This window comes from Cydia amplana, chromosome 14, assembly GCF_948474715.1.
Source record: "Cydia amplana chromosome 14, ilCydAmpl1.1, whole genome shotgun sequence".
In the NCBI taxonomy this organism is placed as follows: domain Eukaryota; kingdom Metazoa; phylum Arthropoda; class Insecta; order Lepidoptera; family Tortricidae; genus Cydia; species Cydia amplana.
In genome coordinates this window covers 16,224,393-16,243,714 of record NC_086082.1, presented here as the reverse complement: position 1 = coordinate 16,243,714, position 19,322 = coordinate 16,224,393, and the positions used below count along the sequence as shown (strand labels likewise).

At 41.8% G+C, this 19,322-nt stretch overlaps 1 protein-coding gene across 2 annotated transcripts in view; it reads right to left on the bottom strand.

The window, feature by feature from the left end:
* Nucleotides 1-3,974: 3,974 nt before the first annotated feature.
* The window catches only part of LOC134654194 (bone morphogenetic protein receptor type-1B), a 118,046-nt gene continuing 102,698 nt past the window's right edge, over nucleotides 3,975-19,322 (bottom strand). The window contains exons 1-3 of one of the 2 annotated variants that reach the window (XM_063509650.1): nucleotides 11,328-11,641; nucleotides 6,270-6,457; nucleotides 3,975-5,266 (exon numbers count right to left, since the gene is read on the bottom strand). In XM_063509650.1, coding sequence (XP_063365720.1) covers nucleotides 4,007-5,266; nucleotides 6,270-6,457; nucleotides 11,328-11,337 — 1,458 coding nt within the window. In that variant the 5' untranslated portion in view covers nucleotides 11,338-11,641 and the 3' untranslated portion in view covers nucleotides 3,975-4,006. Of the gene's footprint in view, nucleotides 5,267-6,269; nucleotides 6,458-11,327; nucleotides 11,642-19,322 lie in introns of those variants that run through there. The other variant, XM_063509651.1, reaches the window with a different exon arrangement.

Here is a 19,322-nt window from a genome sequence, read left to right as displayed (position 1 = left end):
TCATAAATTGGGATCTGTCTGGGCCATTAACAGCCGTAAGTGAAACACAAACAGTAGATAAATCACCCAAAAAGTTGGCACAGCACATCGATGTTCTGAAAAATGTTTCCTGCAGCTGTTGGCATCGCGTCGCCGGGCGACAGATGCGCCATCTAGCTAACGGAATGAATAAATACAACTTACATTACCTCGTCCAGATGGCACTAGTAGTAACAAAAGTAGCATGTTCCAATGGAAAATGCTTCATTCATTGTGGCACAGAATAAAATAATAGTACTAAGTACAGAAGACTCTCTCTACAAAACGCGTCTGTTACGATCAGCACAGATATGGCCGCTAGGTAGCGACAGCGCCACGCGCGGCTTATGGCTTTCCCCAAAATTGGGGCCGAACGGATGTACTTTTAGCTACCTGTAGCAAAGCGACGAAATCGCGGAGTGAGACTGATTGTGGTAAGTTTTTCCGAAACAAATTATTCATATTCGTTACAAACCTTAATCGCAGACTAAAATAATATTGTTATCACGAATAAATGTCTTATTTTGACTGTATATACCTAGTTAGCTAGCTACCCGTCTAACACCCCAATCTCGAGTAGGTTGCAGTATTTTATGCACACAGGGCTATTTATAACCACGAAGTTCGCAAATTGCGGGCATTTTTCTATGTCACGCCTTCATTGGAGTAAAAGAGAAAGATTCCCGCAATTTGCGAAATTTGGTTTTCGCGGTAGCCCCTCCGGTTCTATTCTTACCCGTACCACTTTTTCATTTCAATATTGTGTTGTGTAGTTGCAATTCAATATGTGCGAAAGTTCATGATGGAAATACAGGTGACACACGCCTTTTTACTGAAAAATATGTGATAAGTATTTTATGGGAAGCCGTCTTAGCACGGATCTACATACCTATATGTAACCCGGATAGTACTATTACTATTTTACTAATCAATGACGGGCGTGTCTCACTCAGCGATTTCGTCGCTTTGCTACAGGTAGCTAAAAGTACATCCGTTCGGCCCCAATTTTGGGGAAAGCCATAAGCCGCGCGTGGCGCTGTCGCCACCTAGCGGCCATATCTGTGCTGATCGTAAGTATCGTAACAGACGCGTTTTGTTAGAGAGTGAGCCTTCTGTACTTAGTACTATTATTTATTCTGTGTCAATGATTAGCAATCAAAATCATAGTTGACTCGTTATTAGGTACCAATTAAGACAGTTATCACAAGGCACTAGACTCTAGAGAAAACTATCCGAAAGAGAGCATCAAAGGGCATACCACGAAAATCGAAATTGGCCTCTATCGCTCGAATATGCAAGAGTGATAGAGAGGCAGATAGGTAGTTAGGCCCTCTGAGGACTGTGACCACTTAGGTACCATATTAACATGTTACTGTGGCAACTATACCCAGTAGGACTCAACTCTAGCCTTTCTGTAGCCTATTAGGTCATCACAAAAAAAAACAAGTAGAATACGTCCATTAATATTTTATTCGTAACTTAACTATTTAACCGCTATATTTACAACAATGTACACGCGCATATGCGCCAGTAAATGCTACGCTAGCGCTTGGCTTCACAAAATACTTTCGTAATTTTTTATTATCATTTTAAATTATATTTTTATAATTGTTTTTTCAGGCACTTCGGGACCAAGAGTGTATTAAGTTTTGTTTTATAACAATTTAACGACCAAAATTCAAGAATTTTGACATAATAGGTCTTTTTATACGTGAGCACAAAACATTTAGTGCAAACATAAGGCATACCTCGCTTTCTAGAAAACAAGAAGGACCTGAAGTAGATTAGGATACTATTGTAACTGGTTGACACATATTTCATTGCGTAGATTCTACGCCGTAAAATAAGCATTTGCAATTAAGAACCCTTGAGACTTATAGCCCTTAAGTTCAGCTTATTGACACTCTTGGTATCGTAACATAATCAAATGCAACTGTCTGTCTGTTTATCACAGCTTATCTTCAACGGTTAAAGTTTTTTAACCAAGCGCTTCGCGACGGACTATAATATTGTTAATACTACACATGGCGAAGGCATCTCTTAAGACACTGCACATTATCAAGTCTTTAATACTTCACTAATATTAGTCTTTTTCATCAGTTTGTTCATTTTAAGTACAATTCATTAGTCTGAAGGATCCCTCTCGGTTATTTCATTATATTTTAGTTATCACATGATTTGTCTGCATAATACATTGGATCCCTTAAATTTATTAGGTATACTTATTACAAATAAACCAATAAAATTAGATTTTTCAAAGAATCAATTTCCAGCAAGCTGGAAATAGTTTTGATGCCTTCATTTGGTTCTAAATGCATGTAATCGAGTGGTTTGGCAATCCAAAGAAACGAAATGTACCTCGCAAGACTCCAAAAATGTATACACACCTGGGATTGCGCAAAATCGAAACATTTAGGACGTAATTAAGGTATTAAAACGATTTCCAGATTGCTGGAAATTAAATTCATGAAAACTCTTTTTATGGATCTAATTTGATTGGCCTAAAAGTAAACGATTTATTATGCAAACAAAACATGTGCGATCGCTTCAGTTTGTATTTGAAAAATGATGAGTTGACCTACTTGCCTAATAGCTGATCTAAAGCAATACAGTAATATAGTCCCTGAGGATGACATAAGTATACTCTGGCACACCCAGTTTGTCATAAGAAAAAGGCGGCAAGTTTAAAAAATATAGGAGCGAAGGTCTGTCCTCTCAGAAGCTTAGCAAGTTTATCATATTTATCTTTGCATTCCACTTACAGAAGATATTGCATTGACTGGAGTGTTTACAGCTTTCTGGCAGTCAAATCGGAACTTTTTCATATGTACATTTTCAAGCAAATCTGTATATTGGTTTTCATATTGATCTAAAAAGCTTTCCAATTCATGGAAGTAATTGTAGTTGGTTTGAGAATAAAACATTGGTTGTGATTTTTTGGGTTGCTCTGTTAAACTTCTCTCAATTTGAGCAACCTATTCTACCTGTTAATTGAAAATAAAAAAACAGCAAAGTAGGACAATATCTGACTAAATCTTCATCCAAAGTTACGACCAAACTCGAGAGGAATCCTTAAAATAAAACGTTGCTAAGGCATTTTCAAAAAGTAATGAGGTACTGTACAAAACAATTCGTATTGGAGACATAGTTATTGTCAAGCATATCACAATTTCATTACGTCCCGTCTCACAAACATATTACGAATAGAAACTTAAACGTGAGTATTGCTGAGCTGCCGACACTATACAGACACTATTCAGAAACGAACATTTAATGTTAATATCATACCACTTAAAGTGTTAGGTATGATACTCATACATCAATTATACGTTTCAGAATGTGGTCGATAGACGTTTATACGACCAATGGATTGACCGATTGATAGTGGTCAAGATGAGATCAGGGGTTCACCTGATTCAGTCTTCAACTATCGCTATTTTGATCGTATAGCACGCCAATATAACCACAGAATAAATTATACAATATACTATTTACAATGTCTGCAACGGGTCCAGCTAATTTCATATTGAAATAAGTGACCGGTATTATAGAGTGGACGTTTTGTATAATTTGTTCCGGGGCATCGCTTACAATAACGGAAGACAACGAATTCGCATCATTTTTCCATCGCGGATAACTAGGACGCATTACATTATCGTCGATACCATAAAATATTTTATACATTTGGATAAGAAACACGCCGTCTCTTTCAGTTTTCTGTAGCGTAAAAGAGACGGTACCGGCGAGAACGCGACACGCAATAAAACGAAACTAAATACGCAACTACATATAGTCGTATGTACAGAGATTCCGGCTCGACGCCCCGGGCACTGGTATAAGGGCCGCTTCAAACTTAACAATACTGAGATTAAAGACGGTGGTCAGTTCGGCGACGCGAATTAAAAATAAATAGAACCGAGGAACTCGACACGTAACGCGGCACAGTCGGCCGACCGGTCGGGGTCTCTCGTGTAGCCCGCGGACACAATCACACGAGTTTGACGTCACAGTCCGTGTGGAATTTGGCGAGGGTTTTCTTGACGCGCAGCGCGGTGAGCCGCACGGGCGGGTTGTGGTGCCAGCACTCCGCCATGAGCGCCGCCAGCGCGCCCAGCGCCGGCGCGCGCGCCCAGCGCGAGGGCACGGGCGGCCGCATGCGCCGCGCCACCACCACCGCGTGCATGTCGTCGAAGCTGGGGTCCGGCGGCACCGCGTCGTGGTAGGGCAGCGCGTACGGCTCCACCTGCTGCGCCCGCTCGCCCGCCGCACACCGCCGGCACATCTCCCACAGGACCAGCCCGAGCGAGTACATGTCGGCCATCTTGAACGCCTCGAAGTCCGTCACCTGCAGCGTCTCGGCGAGCACCTCCGGCGCCATGTACCGCCTGGTGCCGACGCGGGTGTTGGGCGCGATGTCGACCTCGTCGCGCTCGGCGACGAAGCGGACCGCGAGGCCGAAGTCCGCGATGGCGCACTGGCCGTTGCGCTTGACGAGGATGTTCTTGGACTTGATGTCGCGGTGCGCGATCGCCGGCTTGCCCTTGGTGCCGAAGATGTCCATGTGGAGGTGCGCCAGGCCGGAGACGACGCTGTAGGCCATCGCGAGCAGCGCCGGCGGGTCGAGCACCGCCGCCTGGAGGTAGTCGTGCAGCGAGCCGCGCTCGTGGTAGTCCGTTATGAGCAGCATCTGAGTCCAGGAGCCGGTCCCCTTGATGTCGGCGGCGATGAAGCCGAGGACGTTCTCGTGGCGCATCAGCACGGTCTGATATATTTCGGTCTCCCGGAACCAGGAGGCCTCCTCGGTGGTGAAGAAGACTTTGACGGCGACGCGCTCGCCGCGCCAGCGCGCGAGCCACACCTCGCCGTAGCGGCCCTTGCCGATGGACTCGACCATCTGGATCTGCTTGGCGACGGTGCGCTGCACGAGCAGCGGCAGGCCGGAGCCGGAGCCGGAGCTGGCCTCGGCGGCGGAGCGCGGCGCGGCGGGCGGCGAGGGCGGGCGCTTGCCGGCGCGGCGGCGGCGGCGGCACAGCAGCAGCGCGGCCGCCAGGAAGGCCACGAGCGCGACGCACAGCGCGGCCGCCACCAGCAGCGAGGGCTGCGGCCCGCGCGCCGGCTCCGGCCCGGCCGGCTCCGCGTCCGACAGGTAGGTGGGCAGCCGCGGCTGCAGCCGCCGGTTGCACAGGTCGCTCTCGTTGCAGCACTCGATCACCTTCGGGTGTCTGTGCGGCACCTGGGAGCTCTTACACTGGAAGTAAAAAAGACATCGATTAGAATCCTCTCGTGCGACGCGGTTAGTACCTCATCTCTATAAGCATAGGTTATATATAAATCTATACAAAACGACGTAACGTAGGTTTTTTTTTGTGAAGCCCGGAAATTCTCCTCCGGATGGATATTGTATTTTTTGATAAAAATTACGGACTAATAAAACCTTATTAAGACTCAGTGTGTACACGCGTAATATATATCTTCGGGCGTGTTACACAACCTTATCGTTATCGGCGTAGCTAGGTTGTTTGTGATTAAAGTGTGTACACAGTTTTATACATCAGCCATGTAAACGTCAGTCTGGCTATGTCCTAGTTACGTCTTGCAATATCAACAAATGTAGGTAGGTATGTAATTTTCGATGAGAAGACTAATATTTATGCAGGTTACAAAAGTACTTAGTCAGGAATATCGTGAACGCAACACTTATCTTCATGTCATTTAAAATAGGTACAACAGGTATTTTAAAGGCAAATTATTCCTACAAGTTTTTTCGTGTTGCTGTAACTGTTGTCACTAAACTTTACTCTCTCTGAAACACGGCACGTTTTGTGATCAATTTCATTCTGCTAGATGCGATAAAAAAGGGTAAAATTTAATGCGTGGGAGATGGGTTTCAATTCGATCCGGCTTGGACCCTGCAGTTTGGTGGCAGTTGTACTTAATGCATAAATTCTCGACAAACTCAACATAAGAACGAGGCTCCCCACTGTTTGCACCCAACTCAACGCGTACTTAGTTTCTTCGTCCATCTGAGCATAACAGGACCAGATACCTAGACTGGCCGCATGGCAAGGAAGCATAGGGATGGACGTATGGCCACGCGTTGGGCGGACAGAATAACGTCAGAATCTAAAGCCACATTACAGGCATATACTGGGCCAAGGATACAGCAGCTTGGATAGCACTGCTGTAGTGTCCACAGTCGCCACGTCCCTCAGTCATGAGACACATGAGGATACGATGACGATGGTACTCACTTGCATGAACCCCGACTCGTCGGGCGGCAGGCAGCCGGCGGTGCGCTCGAGCTCGACCAGCCCCGCCTCCGTCTCCACCTCCTCGACGGTGGCGAAGCAGTAGCCGTTGACCTGGGTGGTGCACGTGCCGTTGTTGGAGCCGTCCGGGCACGCGCTCGCGCCCGAGCACTCGCACACTATGCCCCGGCCTGGAAAAACAAAAGCAGAACGTGAGCAACACAGGTCGAACGAAATGCATTGGTTATATTCTTGTTCTGGAATATCAAATAGTATATATCAATCAATAGTATGTATCAAGTAGTATGCAGGCGTGATATTGAAAGTCGTAAATTACTAAAGCGTGGTTAAAACACCGCATATATACTAAGTGATGGCCATAGTTACCGTCACAGATAAGCTTGAATCTATGAAAAACAACTAAAATTAAGTAAATTTCTTGTAATATTGTATACTTAAGATACCATGATTTTCATTTTAGTTATTATATTTTTCTCATCCTCTTTCCCTATAATATATTATAAAATAAAATTCAACAGAAATATGTCAACATCCTTATTTATTATCTCATACGACGCAATATAAAGGTTATCTGTAATTTGGCAACCGGACGTGTCTTGGGGATAACCCAGAAACTGGCACAACTATCCACATAATCGATTTCCATTTCGATACCCAGTAGTTTAACAGCGGAAACATTAGATTTCCACAACAGTTACGGCCTGGCCACGACATTGCGCGACTGACTTCGGCTAAGGCGACAACCATAGGTGGGAACGAAAGGTCCGATCGCCGTGTCTCGCTCCAACCTATGGTTGTCGCCTTAGCCGAAGCCAGTCGCGCAATGTCGTGGCCAGGCCGTTACCGCCACTGTAAAGGGGCCCACTGATGATTACCAGTCCGCCGGACGATATCGGCCTGTCAGTTGTTCGGAACTGTCAACTTTTTGTTCTAACTGACAGGCCGATATCGTTCGGCGGACTGTTAATCAGTGGGCCCCTTTAGGCTAGGAAGAATTCTTCCTAGGCCTAACTAATACATGTACCTACCTACTGCGCCTACAACTTTATTTAAAAGGCGTTATACTGCATGTACATACCGACATTTTAAAAACTATATATTGTAGGTGTCTACTCGTACAAACACTGTAACGATAAAATATACGGACGTTATATCAACTATTTTGCTAATCGAAATTTGTTTACCTGCGATGTGCTCGACTTTAGAATACGGTTTGCAGACAGACCGCATCAAGTTACTTGTTTACGCGGATGAAATCAGAACCAGTCGTTTGCACCTGCAATTAATTCAGCATGACATTCACGCTCTCACGTCACATCCGCGAGCGCATCCAATGTAATCGTAATCACAGAGGACTTTATAAAGCGACGAGATTATCGCAGACTACCTTGATACGACGATTATTTCTTAATCACACATCTAGAACCTACTACGAAAGCATGTTTTCTCAGGTGATTACTTGATTAATGATTACCATCCATACCTAAATTACGTAATTATTCCTTAAACAAAAATTAAAACACCTGCGATGTAAAATTACCATCATTACGTTTTCTTAAAGACTAATGTAATAAGTAGTACCTTTTGCACATAATAATATAAGTACATAATCACATATGCTTTACGCCCATCATTAATAAATTGAAGAGGACAGTACTGATTTCTTTATATGGCCACAGACGGATTGCTTTTTGCTGTAGACTTGCCCTAAATATACAACTGGCCCATAGAGAAATCCTTAAACTGCCGTTGACCCAAAAGCACATGATTAGGTACAGTCACCAGCATAAATAAATGACTATGGGCAGCCGTGCAAAAATATCTGATGCTCCATTGGAGGCATAAGTATATGACGACACTACCTCGGTAAAAATATGTGATCCTTTGTGACCAGCAAAAATATCGTTAGTCCGTATCCGCATAAATATCGGATCGGGTCGCTTAAAAATATTTGATTACTCATAAAATTCAAAATTATGTGATTACTCTCATCTGGAATAAATATCTCTCCACTGTAAAAGCAAATACATCGGATGGACGACAGACCGCCTATTTATCTGACACGTTGGAAAATCACAAATATGTTATCGACCTTTAAAAACGAACCATACATGTTTGGTATAGAGCCGTAAATTGTATAAAGTGATTTGACAATTCACGAAAAGAGTGCCGACTTGTCATTGTATATGTCTGTCTCACATTATATTCTGTCATCGATTTGACGGAATAAACTGGATATAATTTTGAATTGTAACGTATTGCAATCTTGAATCTAGTATATAACTGGATCTGGCATGAGGGGTGGGGGAAATGACAAAACGGGATAGTCTTATGTATCTTTCAGTAGGAGTGGCAGCGAAAGCGCTATTATTGTTTGTCCTTGTCAGTCTCACAGATTGACCTCTTCATCATTCTTTTTTATGTAAGAAGGAGGTTTATTACACATTGTCTATTAAAAGTCTACCTGAATTATGTCACAATTTAAAATTGCAAATGAAATATGTGAGACAGACATATGCAATGACAAGTCTGCACTCTTTTCGTGAATTATCAAATCACTTCAAACAATGTAAGGCTCTACGCTATCCAGCGGTCTCAGCATGGTTCCATTTTTATCGACTATCACTATGCCCGTCACTTTCGCACTTACATACTTGTTAGAACGTGACAGGCATGGTGACAAATGATAAAAATGCGACCGTGCTACTAGGGCAGGTATGGTTCGTTTTTGCCGATTGATGACATATTTCATAATTTCGTGTCAGATATATAGGCGGTCCGTCTGCCATCCGATGTATTTGCATTCACATTGGAGAGATATTTATGCCAGATGAGAGTAATCACATAATTTTGATTTTTATGAGTAATCAAATATTTTTAAGCGATCCGATCCGATATTTATGCGGATACAGAGTAACGATGTTTTTGCCGGCCACAAAACATCACATATTTTTACCGAGGTAGTGTCGTCATATACTTATGCCTCCAATGGAGCATCAGATATTTTTGCACAGCTGCCCAGTCATATATTTTTGCTGGTGACTGTACTGCTCTGGCGCCCGCTCCGAATTAACATCAAGGCAATAGTAAATCATGTCAAATTAAATTTTAATACAAACTGCAAACAAGCTTCAGCCACTGTCAACGTGGAAGACTGGTAATTAACTCTTTCTGAACTATGAGTTACTCGTATATAGCATTACAACACTGTCAGCGTGCCAAGTGTGCTTGAGGAAAACCAGCCATTCATACTCGATAAAAACTAATCAAGAGATATAAGAAGAAATTGAAGAAACAAAAAAAATAGGAGGCTACTATAGCTTACTCCTACGTCTGTTCATAATTATTTGTAAGACAGATTTGAGATTACTGTACTCGTATACACAGAAATATAATGTAGGTAACTTTCATGTTACAATTTTATTTGTTTACGAAAATATGAAGATTTTTCTCTTACGGAGACCAGGAAACTATCGATGGTGAGTGAATGAAAAATCAATTAGCGGAGCTGCAATTAAGATCGGTTACTGGCGCGACAGGTCGTGGCGATCACAGCAATTACAACAAGCGATATTATGCAAATAAACAAGGGCCGATTAGCGCGCCCTGCCAATCTCGATCCAGACATCGGGCAATTATGCTATCATAGTGATTTCCTAATCAGCTGGAATGGACTTCATTAAGAGTTATGGCGTATGAACGTGGCTTTGAGGGCGATATGTTAGTGCGCAAAAGTTGGTGAACTATAGTTTGCACAGATCTCTCGAACAACTTGTATGGCAAATTGAAGCAAATTACATTTTGTCAATTATATTTTTGATTGATGCTACGTATCTTCCTCTCCTTAAGATTTAAACTTGATATCTAAACTAGTCTGACACATGGCAGAAAAGAAGGAGGGCAAATAGGGTTTGCACGACGGATCCGAAATGTATGGGAATATCCGCGGATCCGGATCATTTCATACATTTCGGCCCGGATTGCAAACCCTAAGGGCAAATACTTTTATTTTACAAAGTCTCTTTAGTGTGGCATATTCAGATCTGTTTAAAGATCCATTCCAATCTCAATCTCAACTTGGTTACCAAAGGTTAGAGACATCTGGACAGATTGATGTTGACTGATTTAGTCACTCTCAAGGTAGGAACTAAATTTTCTGACAAATTTCTGTTGGATAGACGTGCAGGTTAAGCATCATCAGGTAAAAATTTGTTCCTTTCAAATTGATGCAACAAAAATCTCAATGTATTAACATTGAGAAACATCCAGATTAATCATCATAAACGTCTAACATAAGTAATAGAACGCCATTAAAATGGAATACGTATAAAAGCGAGTAGGGATGGCGACGGAGCCCATCTGCCGAGGGCCCGTGTAAGGATGGTTGTTTTTTGGCGCGGGCAACAGGTAGGCCCGGCCACCTCGAGATTCGACCGATACAGTGCCGTAAAAACAACAATAGGAATATTTCTATAGCGTTCGGTGAAATTTAAATTGAATATATTGGCCATTATAATTGGAATGTGGACAGTTTAATGCACTTATGATATTGGTTTAAAAGATATCTTGACAAGTGTTATTTAGTTTATGTAAACACGGATGTAGTGAGCATGACAGAAAAGAAGTACTAATTGCTAAGAAGGATCTCATGTGTTGCAGCATACCACTAGATCAGTGAACAGGATGTAACTGTCCATAAGACGATGATAATTATGAAAATAACTAGCAAGGTATGGATGACACATAACCTGGAGTAATGAGTGTTATTTGCGGAATGAATTAAAGTTCGTCTTTACAGAAATGGAAAAAACGAACGAGGAAATGACAAGTCGTCCAACATTGTAGTTGAAGCAAAACACATGAAACAAACACAACACTGATTGTGGCGATGCAGTAACGTATAACAACAGGTCGCATTATAAGTAGGTACATGGGAAGTTAATCCGATTGGAGCGTTGCACAGGATCCCTCGCGGTCGTGACTCGAGCAGGGCTAGATTCATGATCTAGTCTAGGTGTCGGACGAAGGCGTCGCACTTACTTAGCCTCATGTCGTCGACGAGTGGAGGCGAGCCCGGCCCCGAGTCCGCGCTATCATTTAAATATAACCCGGGACGCCGCCGTCTGTCGCCGGCTTTATTTTTACACCACCAAGTTTATAGTCAGTCACAACACACGCCGTCTCTCGGGAGTGGCGAACTTCGCGACACAATCTAACGAAACGCGCGTCTCGCTCGTTCGGCGGGCGCGGCACGAATGACGGGAGGCCGGTCCGCGCGGCCGGAGCGCCCCGCGTCCCGCGCGTGCACTATGCACCCCTGCACAGCACAGCCTCTACGCTACGTCTCCACCCACGGCATGAGTACGGAGACTACGGAGATAAAGCGACCCAGTCGCCCGGCCACAATCCATGTCAGGCATCACTGATCCGCGCGAGTGCATGCGATTCATTGACGCCGTCGAGCGAGATAACGCATTCTGTTAAGATCACTTAAGATACCGCGATAGATGAGCGTCGAGCTTGTTTAAATGCGACCGTTCTACGCGATCCCGTCGCGACGCCGAATTTTATCAGCCCACTGAATTTGAAACGGGTTATCGAGCAACACAATTAACTCTTTGTCGAGACAAAGAGAAGATTATACTGGTAGCAGGAAAAGTACTCATAATTCATTTATAATTGGGCAAAACAAGTCAACTTTTAGATAAGACAATTAGAAGAGTAAATGGTTCGAGTAATTTAATATAATGAGCTATTTTACAAACGACACTTTATTCGGCAGGCTGTTAAAAGAGTGAAATAAACTCAATTAAAATTCTGACGGAAGACATAAAGTTAGTAACGTTTTCAGTTTATAAACATATGTCCGAACTTGTCATTCTTTACGAGCGACGATGCGTTTTGAAGTCGCATCCCACGTGTTATCATGTAAACTTTGTCGATAAAACCTTACGGTTCTTGGTTAATCACGATCCATGAGGTTATTAATCGCAACAGCGATAGCCGTTCGACAAGTTGTTATAAATGTTATAATGACTTATTTGAGCTTGTTCATTTCCGTCGAAGCTGAAGAGAGTTTGACTAGTCACAAAGCCAACAACCTCTGCATAGGCCAGCCAGTTGAGATATGACTATGGATTATGAATAGATATTACGTATCGTCGGGTCATGCTATACCTATACCTAATAGAGCTCAGCCATATCACACAGCCGAGTACAAATACAAAATGCTTCGTCAATAGACTTGCTTTTGCGTGGGGAACTGGTTGCCCTGTAAGGCGTTGGTTGACGCAGATATGGTTCGATCATGTCTCGAAAATGCATGACTTGCATGGCTTCTTCGAAAGAAAAACGTCCACAAACTTAAAACCTGAAAGTCTATTAAGACATTGTTCTCTCGAAGGTGTTCACGAGTTACAAAAGCGCACTCACGACCATATGTTGCACGTGGGACGTCTTGGCCCGATCCTCGACCAATTGCTGCAATGAAGGCCGGCAGGTCGTGTATTCCCAAGCACTTACCGAGTGTATGCGAGTCAAACGTTCACCAATATTCACATTTGCAAAATGTTCCTTTTTTTAACTCTTCTTAGAGATATTTCGATAACTAGAGGTTTTCTGCAGGGAATTAAAGCAAAATCTAGGAACGTCTAGTGACATCGTTTTGCATCGGTTATGCAAGATCGCTCAGAGAACTCCAGCCACTCACAAGCCCACAACTCCAAGATATTGTCCCGCACTAACTAGGCCTCCAGTCTGGTGACTGTTACTGGGCACTGCCCAGAGAGCTGCTAAATAACAGCACAGACCTGAGTCTGTGCACAGGGCTGACCCTAGCCCCAGAAGAGAGGAGCACTCTGCAAGGACCACCCGACCAAAAGGAAGGGTGTTAAAGAACGTAGGTACGAGGGTTTTGCCAAACACACATTTGGCGAGTAGGCCTTAAGCGGTAGCTCCCTAAGCGATTGAACATGCGTTCGCTTGAGCTCTGAAAGCGAATGGGATAGAATGCCAGATATTGCATTAATGCATCCCAAGGCCCAATTCGCGTCGAGTACCGACTGGATCGGAGATTCTAGTGTCGATTGCCAAACCGAATGCAAATAGTCGTTAAAAATTCCAATTACACGCTCAATACGGTGCTATTGTTCTCGGGGCATTGATTTGCAAATAATAGGGTTTATTAGCTCAATATGGTTCACGATCGAATAGTTTAAGGATGTCCGAGTTACTGAGGTGACGTTGACTAATACACCTGACCCGGGCCTATTTCTTAACCGGTATTTTAAGCGACACAATTAGGCACTTATGTGAAGCGCTGGTGGCCTAGCGGTAAGAGCGTGCGACTTGCAATCCGGAGGTCGCGGGTTCGAACCCCGGCTCGTACCAATGAGTTTTTCGGAACTTATGTACGAAATATCATTTGATATTTACCAGTCGCTTTTCGGTGAAGGAAAACATCGTGAGGAAACCGGACTAATCCCAATACGGGCCTAGTTTACCCTCTGGGTTGGAAGGTCAGATGGCAGTCGCTTTCGTAAAACTAGTGCCCACGTCAATTACTGGGATTAGTTGCCAAGCGGACCCCAGGCTCCCATGAGCCGTGGCAAAATGCCGGGACAACGCGAGGAAGATGATGAATTAGGCACTCATGTATTTAATAACATTCTGGAAACTTTCAGTGAGTATGCTGCTCCCTGTAAGAGCTGGAATACTCTCAGGATACTATTGTCAAGAAGATCCACGAATAGACTTCAGTTGTAGAGATAAAGATCTACCACGCAACTGCTTTTTATCCTACGGTGCCTGCGATCTTGGCCAGATCATCAGTCCACTTTGATTACAAAGGCCTGATATTTTCTCGTGGGAAGTGCGATGACATTTGCGCCGATCAAAAGCTCGTCAGAGCATGCCGATTAAATCTATAAATCACATCGGGCGTACAAATCGTCCGAAGCTTGGCAGGTACAACTTTCACACAATGTTCGCCGCGAGTGGGTTGCGTGTCGATACTATACGATAGCGACACGAGTTAGCTCGCCACTGCGTCGATTTATACACGATGTATCCGATTCGATGTTTCGGAGTAACTATAAAGGGCCCATTTATCAAGATCTAACAGACATCAAACATTATTGCTCGCTATTGATATGGTTCTGTGATATTCTACATGCATCATGCTTGTATGGAAACGACGCAATTGAGTTATAAACTAGGGCGCAATTCAACATAAATTTTCGAAACCTCATGGCATCGCAAATCTTGTATCACAACAAGTTTGTCACGACTTTCGAAGCGTAACACCACACCAGTAGCGTTCGTTTCGCAGCAATAGCATTACTTTTCACGAAAATACGACGAATATCCATGTCATGGGGCATCATTAATAGCAGTTCAATTGCTGCGTTCTGCGTTCATGTAAAGTTTACATTGTAAACACTACTATACAACAATGTTACAATTCTGTTCGACTACAAATTGTCGTGACCGTGCAAATGGCATTCCGTTCGGATCATGTAAGGTCCAGGGGTCACGCCCATGCGACCTCTGGATAATCCTACACGATCGATAAGGGTCCCGGGCGGGGAGAGCGGGGCGATAGGGAGTAATTTATTCGGCGGCAGCGTGGCGCGCCTCGGAGGTGCCACGCGTCCCGCGCCTCCCTGCGCCCGCGCCGATCTTATTCCTATGACATCCCAACCGCATCCGAACATTCTTGTTAGATAAACCAGCATAGATCACAAACATCATCTTCCATTTTGTGAGACTGATAGGCTAAAGTTATACTGGTTTTCTCGAGTCGAATGTCCATTTGCGCGAGAATGTGTTCGGGGCAGGGTCCATTTTTTGTGCCCCTAAGGATTAAGGAGTATCAGGTTAAACGCAGGTTACGTAATAGTTTTTACACACCCTTAATCTCGAGTGGTAGTATTTTGTTTCTGCCGTAAGGTGTTTCGGTTCATATTATAAAATAATGACATAGGTGGATCTATTATATTTTTGAATAACCAACAAACGTTTTTATTGATTTATACCTTAGGATTTAATAGTCACTGTTGTAGGTTGTAGCGTTTACAATGCCTTCCGAATATATGTATTTTTTTATATTTTCTTCTAAACGAGGCATTCAAGTTTGATCGCCACAATAACCTTCGATTTCAATAGGCCATAAAGACGTTTTCTTTTAGTTCTACATTACTAAAATTTACAGAAACATGAAGGTTTATAAGTAAGTTTATAGCTATCCGCAAGTTTTATGACGTCTGTCTAAGGTTTATGTTATTGACATTTATTGCTGACTGGCTTTATCGGAAAGTCTAGTGCCATCGAGACATTGGCAATTCGAAAACCTTATTGTAAAGACATAAGGTCTATCAATGGTTAGTTAATAGCCGTTAGCACTGGTACGCGAGATTGTGGTCGTAATATTTGCTGCACAATTTGCGTAGCACTCGTGCTGGTCTAATATTGGCACGAAGGCGTCCGATAGCAGTCCGTCACCCCGGCTGTGTTTTCTTGCACCTGTTGACATTGCTGTTATCTTAGGTTTATTTTCTGGAGTTTGTTTTTGTCAGATACGTGATTGTAGTGTAACTAGTGTGAGGATAGTATGTCAGACGAATGTTTGTATGGGTGGTTTATAAGATATTGTGTATACAGTTGCTATTTTCTAATAATTAGGTATTCTTTAGATATAGTAATAATTAGGTAGTCTTTAGTAGGTAATAGGTATAGTTTATCATGATCTACCGATGATGCGTGTGCGTGAGCGTACCGTCAAATGGTGCGTCTTGCTATTCTGCAGCAATGACCACTAGGCTCACTAGAGCATTGTGCAAGAAGCTGTGTAAGACATTATCATAGGTAGGCTCTACCAGGCTATCGTAGGATTCATAGGCCTTCTCGGTAGAGAATTGAACATAAGTAACGTCTTGTTCCATATTCCATACAAATAAATCCAAACAAAGACATATAGGTAGGTATCTATATCTGAGCTCCTTGAAGTCCTTGATGCTATCACCTACTCTCAGTAATTGCCGTATTAAGTTCATTGATAACATAACATGTGTCGGCGATTACAGTGATCGTAGATAGATTATAAATTACAACTAATTACAATACAACCGCCCGTGGCAGGAGTCACGTACGACGCTCGTGATGCTCGGACTTGCCAAATATACCTTATCAAGATAACGATGTGCAAAGGCTAATAATACGAATGTGTGCTAGCTTTACCAGCTTTTGAAACCATCTAGCACCCAAATATGCTAACTGGATTTTTTTTCATGGAACAAAATTACAAATCAGCTCCCAATAAACCTGATCTCTTCTAAAATACCGAGTGTGCAACACTGGTATTCTGTCGAGTGTCGAGCGTGTCGATAGTGTCAAGCGATTACGATTAGGGCCTTTACATGCAATGAGAATCAAAGCGTGATCTTTGCGGTATTAGCTGTTATTGGAAATCATTATTTGGAGCAACCCTAATAATTCCAACAACTTCAACTTGAAGTATTTCAGGCCATCTTTAACTCGTGTCATGGTAATCCTAATCGTATTAATCCGTGTGTTATTTGGAAGACAGTCATAAATTGCGTCTAACAATAATATTGTTTTTCAATAGATAACTTAAGAGATAACGTTTCAGAAAGATAAGTAAAACGGAAAAATACATTAAACAACTACGAACTTAAATTAAATAACTAGAATTCGTTCCCACATTTTTGATTTAGATGCACTTTTGGGCTAATAGTCCAGATCAGTGCAATCTGAACAATGCCTCGGAGAAAATATATATACCTACCTACAGTGAAAGGGACCAACTGAATGACAAGATGGTTAAAACGTTAGGTGTTGCTGGCCTGTCAAGATTCTAGAGCAATTTTGAGGCATCCTCACACATAGTGGTCAGGTCAAAAGCAATTTCATGCAGATTTAAAATGTTTTAATGCTTGGAGATTTAAACTTTCTGCTGGGTTGATGAACTGCATTATCGTATTGATAAATGATAAGTATTTCTCACGTCAGGTAAACGATAAAAGTTCACACCGGCGGATCGTGTCAATATTGACATGTTGCTATCGGGATCGGGACATTCGTTGAACCCAACTTGGTAGCGGTTGTTGATATTGTTTTAACAAATATGTATGTATACATGCATAATGATTAGTAAATTATTAGAACAATAAAATTACTGCTAGGATAAATTATCTTTATGACAATTATACAACTTGTTTATTAGTATGCTTTTTATTGTCTCATTGAATCTGCTGAACTAGTTTTTGCATTTAACCATTGTTTCCTTTGCTTATACATTACGTTTCGTAATAATACCTAATTTACTGCGAAAAATTAACGGTCTTACAACAAAATCAACTAGTTTTTAATTAATCCAATTAATTATAAACTTAGGTAGATTATTTTGGTCAGATACAATACAACTGCAGGTGATTGATTACAAATAGGGGAAGTCCGGGTAAAGCAAACACCCCAGGCAAAGCGATTTCGCGCTCCCAATCCTAAACTATTCGACTTTGTCGCACCACGCTATGATGTTCAGGATCCTTCGCTCTATGAGCGGCAAGCGTCACAGGGAGCGGTCGCTGTGAGCGTCGTCGGTGACGAGTCATAATGTGTTTTTAGTGCAAAATATTCGATTTTGAAAGGTAAGTACATTGTATGTTATTTTGTCACAGTAATTATCTCGAATTTTAATTCAAGATGCTTGTATTGCTTATTAAAGTATCTTCCTTTTACAACGCATTTCTTGTAAAACAATACAACGGTAATTTTTTTTTTAATTCTTAATTTCTTTAACTGACTGAACGGGCAAAGTGGATCGGGCAAAGCGGATAGTGTGTTCACTTTGAATTTATTAGGTAATTTTTTTTATGATAATATTTTATTACAGATGGTATATAAATATCAAAAAAATCTATAAAGGCTCATGGCTAACAGACGTCATGGAAATGGCTATCAGAACGTGGATTCGCTGTGTTAAAATGTCTTCAGAAATGCCGTGAAGACTTATGCTTATGAAATCAGTGAAAATATATCAAAAGTTACTTGTGACAGCTTTTTCTAATTAATATTATTGAAATGATCTTATGTTGATTAATTTTCACTTAGTTATTAAGTTCACTAAGATTTTATGAGTAATATTTGCTTTGCCCAGGGGGCTGTTTCACTTTGCCCGGCACCCTGGGCAAAGCGAATAAAATATATTTTTTTACGTTTTGTTCAAAATTGCAGCAACTATTAAACATTAGAGGCTAGTGTTGTTTTAAATTAAAAGATTATTAAATAAAGACTTATTATTGATACTTTTTTCATTTCTTCCTCGTTAAATTTTTCTGTTATGTCAAGTCAAAGGTAAAGGTGTTCACTATGCCCGGACTTCCCCTACATATGTATATAGGTGGTGCTGATGAAGGCTTTTTGGTTTACAAAAGCAATTTTAACAATAATGTCATTATTAAATGTCAAGTGTTAGTTCTCAACTCAAACGAGGAAACACAATACATATCATTAGTAGATCTTATTCCGCGTCAATAATAAAATATCACATCGATCGACTGCCAAAAATAAACCAACTTTCCATCAAATGACTTCCAAAACCAATGGAAATTTCATGCCAAATTAGATCAATTATTTATTTCCACCAATGAGTTGTACAAATACGCTGATTCATGCTTATTGAAAATATTATCCTTATTTTGTATTTCAGGCCATTCATTGGTAATTCTGTGAATTTCATGCATATTTAATGAAACATTAACTGAGCCAGCATTTGCAATGTCATTATGTCATTACCTACTCATTCATGAGTTGTTATTGTTAATGTCTGCTTTTGTTTTACCGCTTTCACACAAACAATCTAAAATTAAATATTACCAATTTGTGACCTCGAAAACAATGAATGTTTTTTTCCTCGTGTTAGCAAGATTACATGAATGACGCCGTAAATAGCGTATCTATTGTATTGTACTTGAAGTTATTGATAATTATATTTGCTGAGTGCAATTGGACAAACAC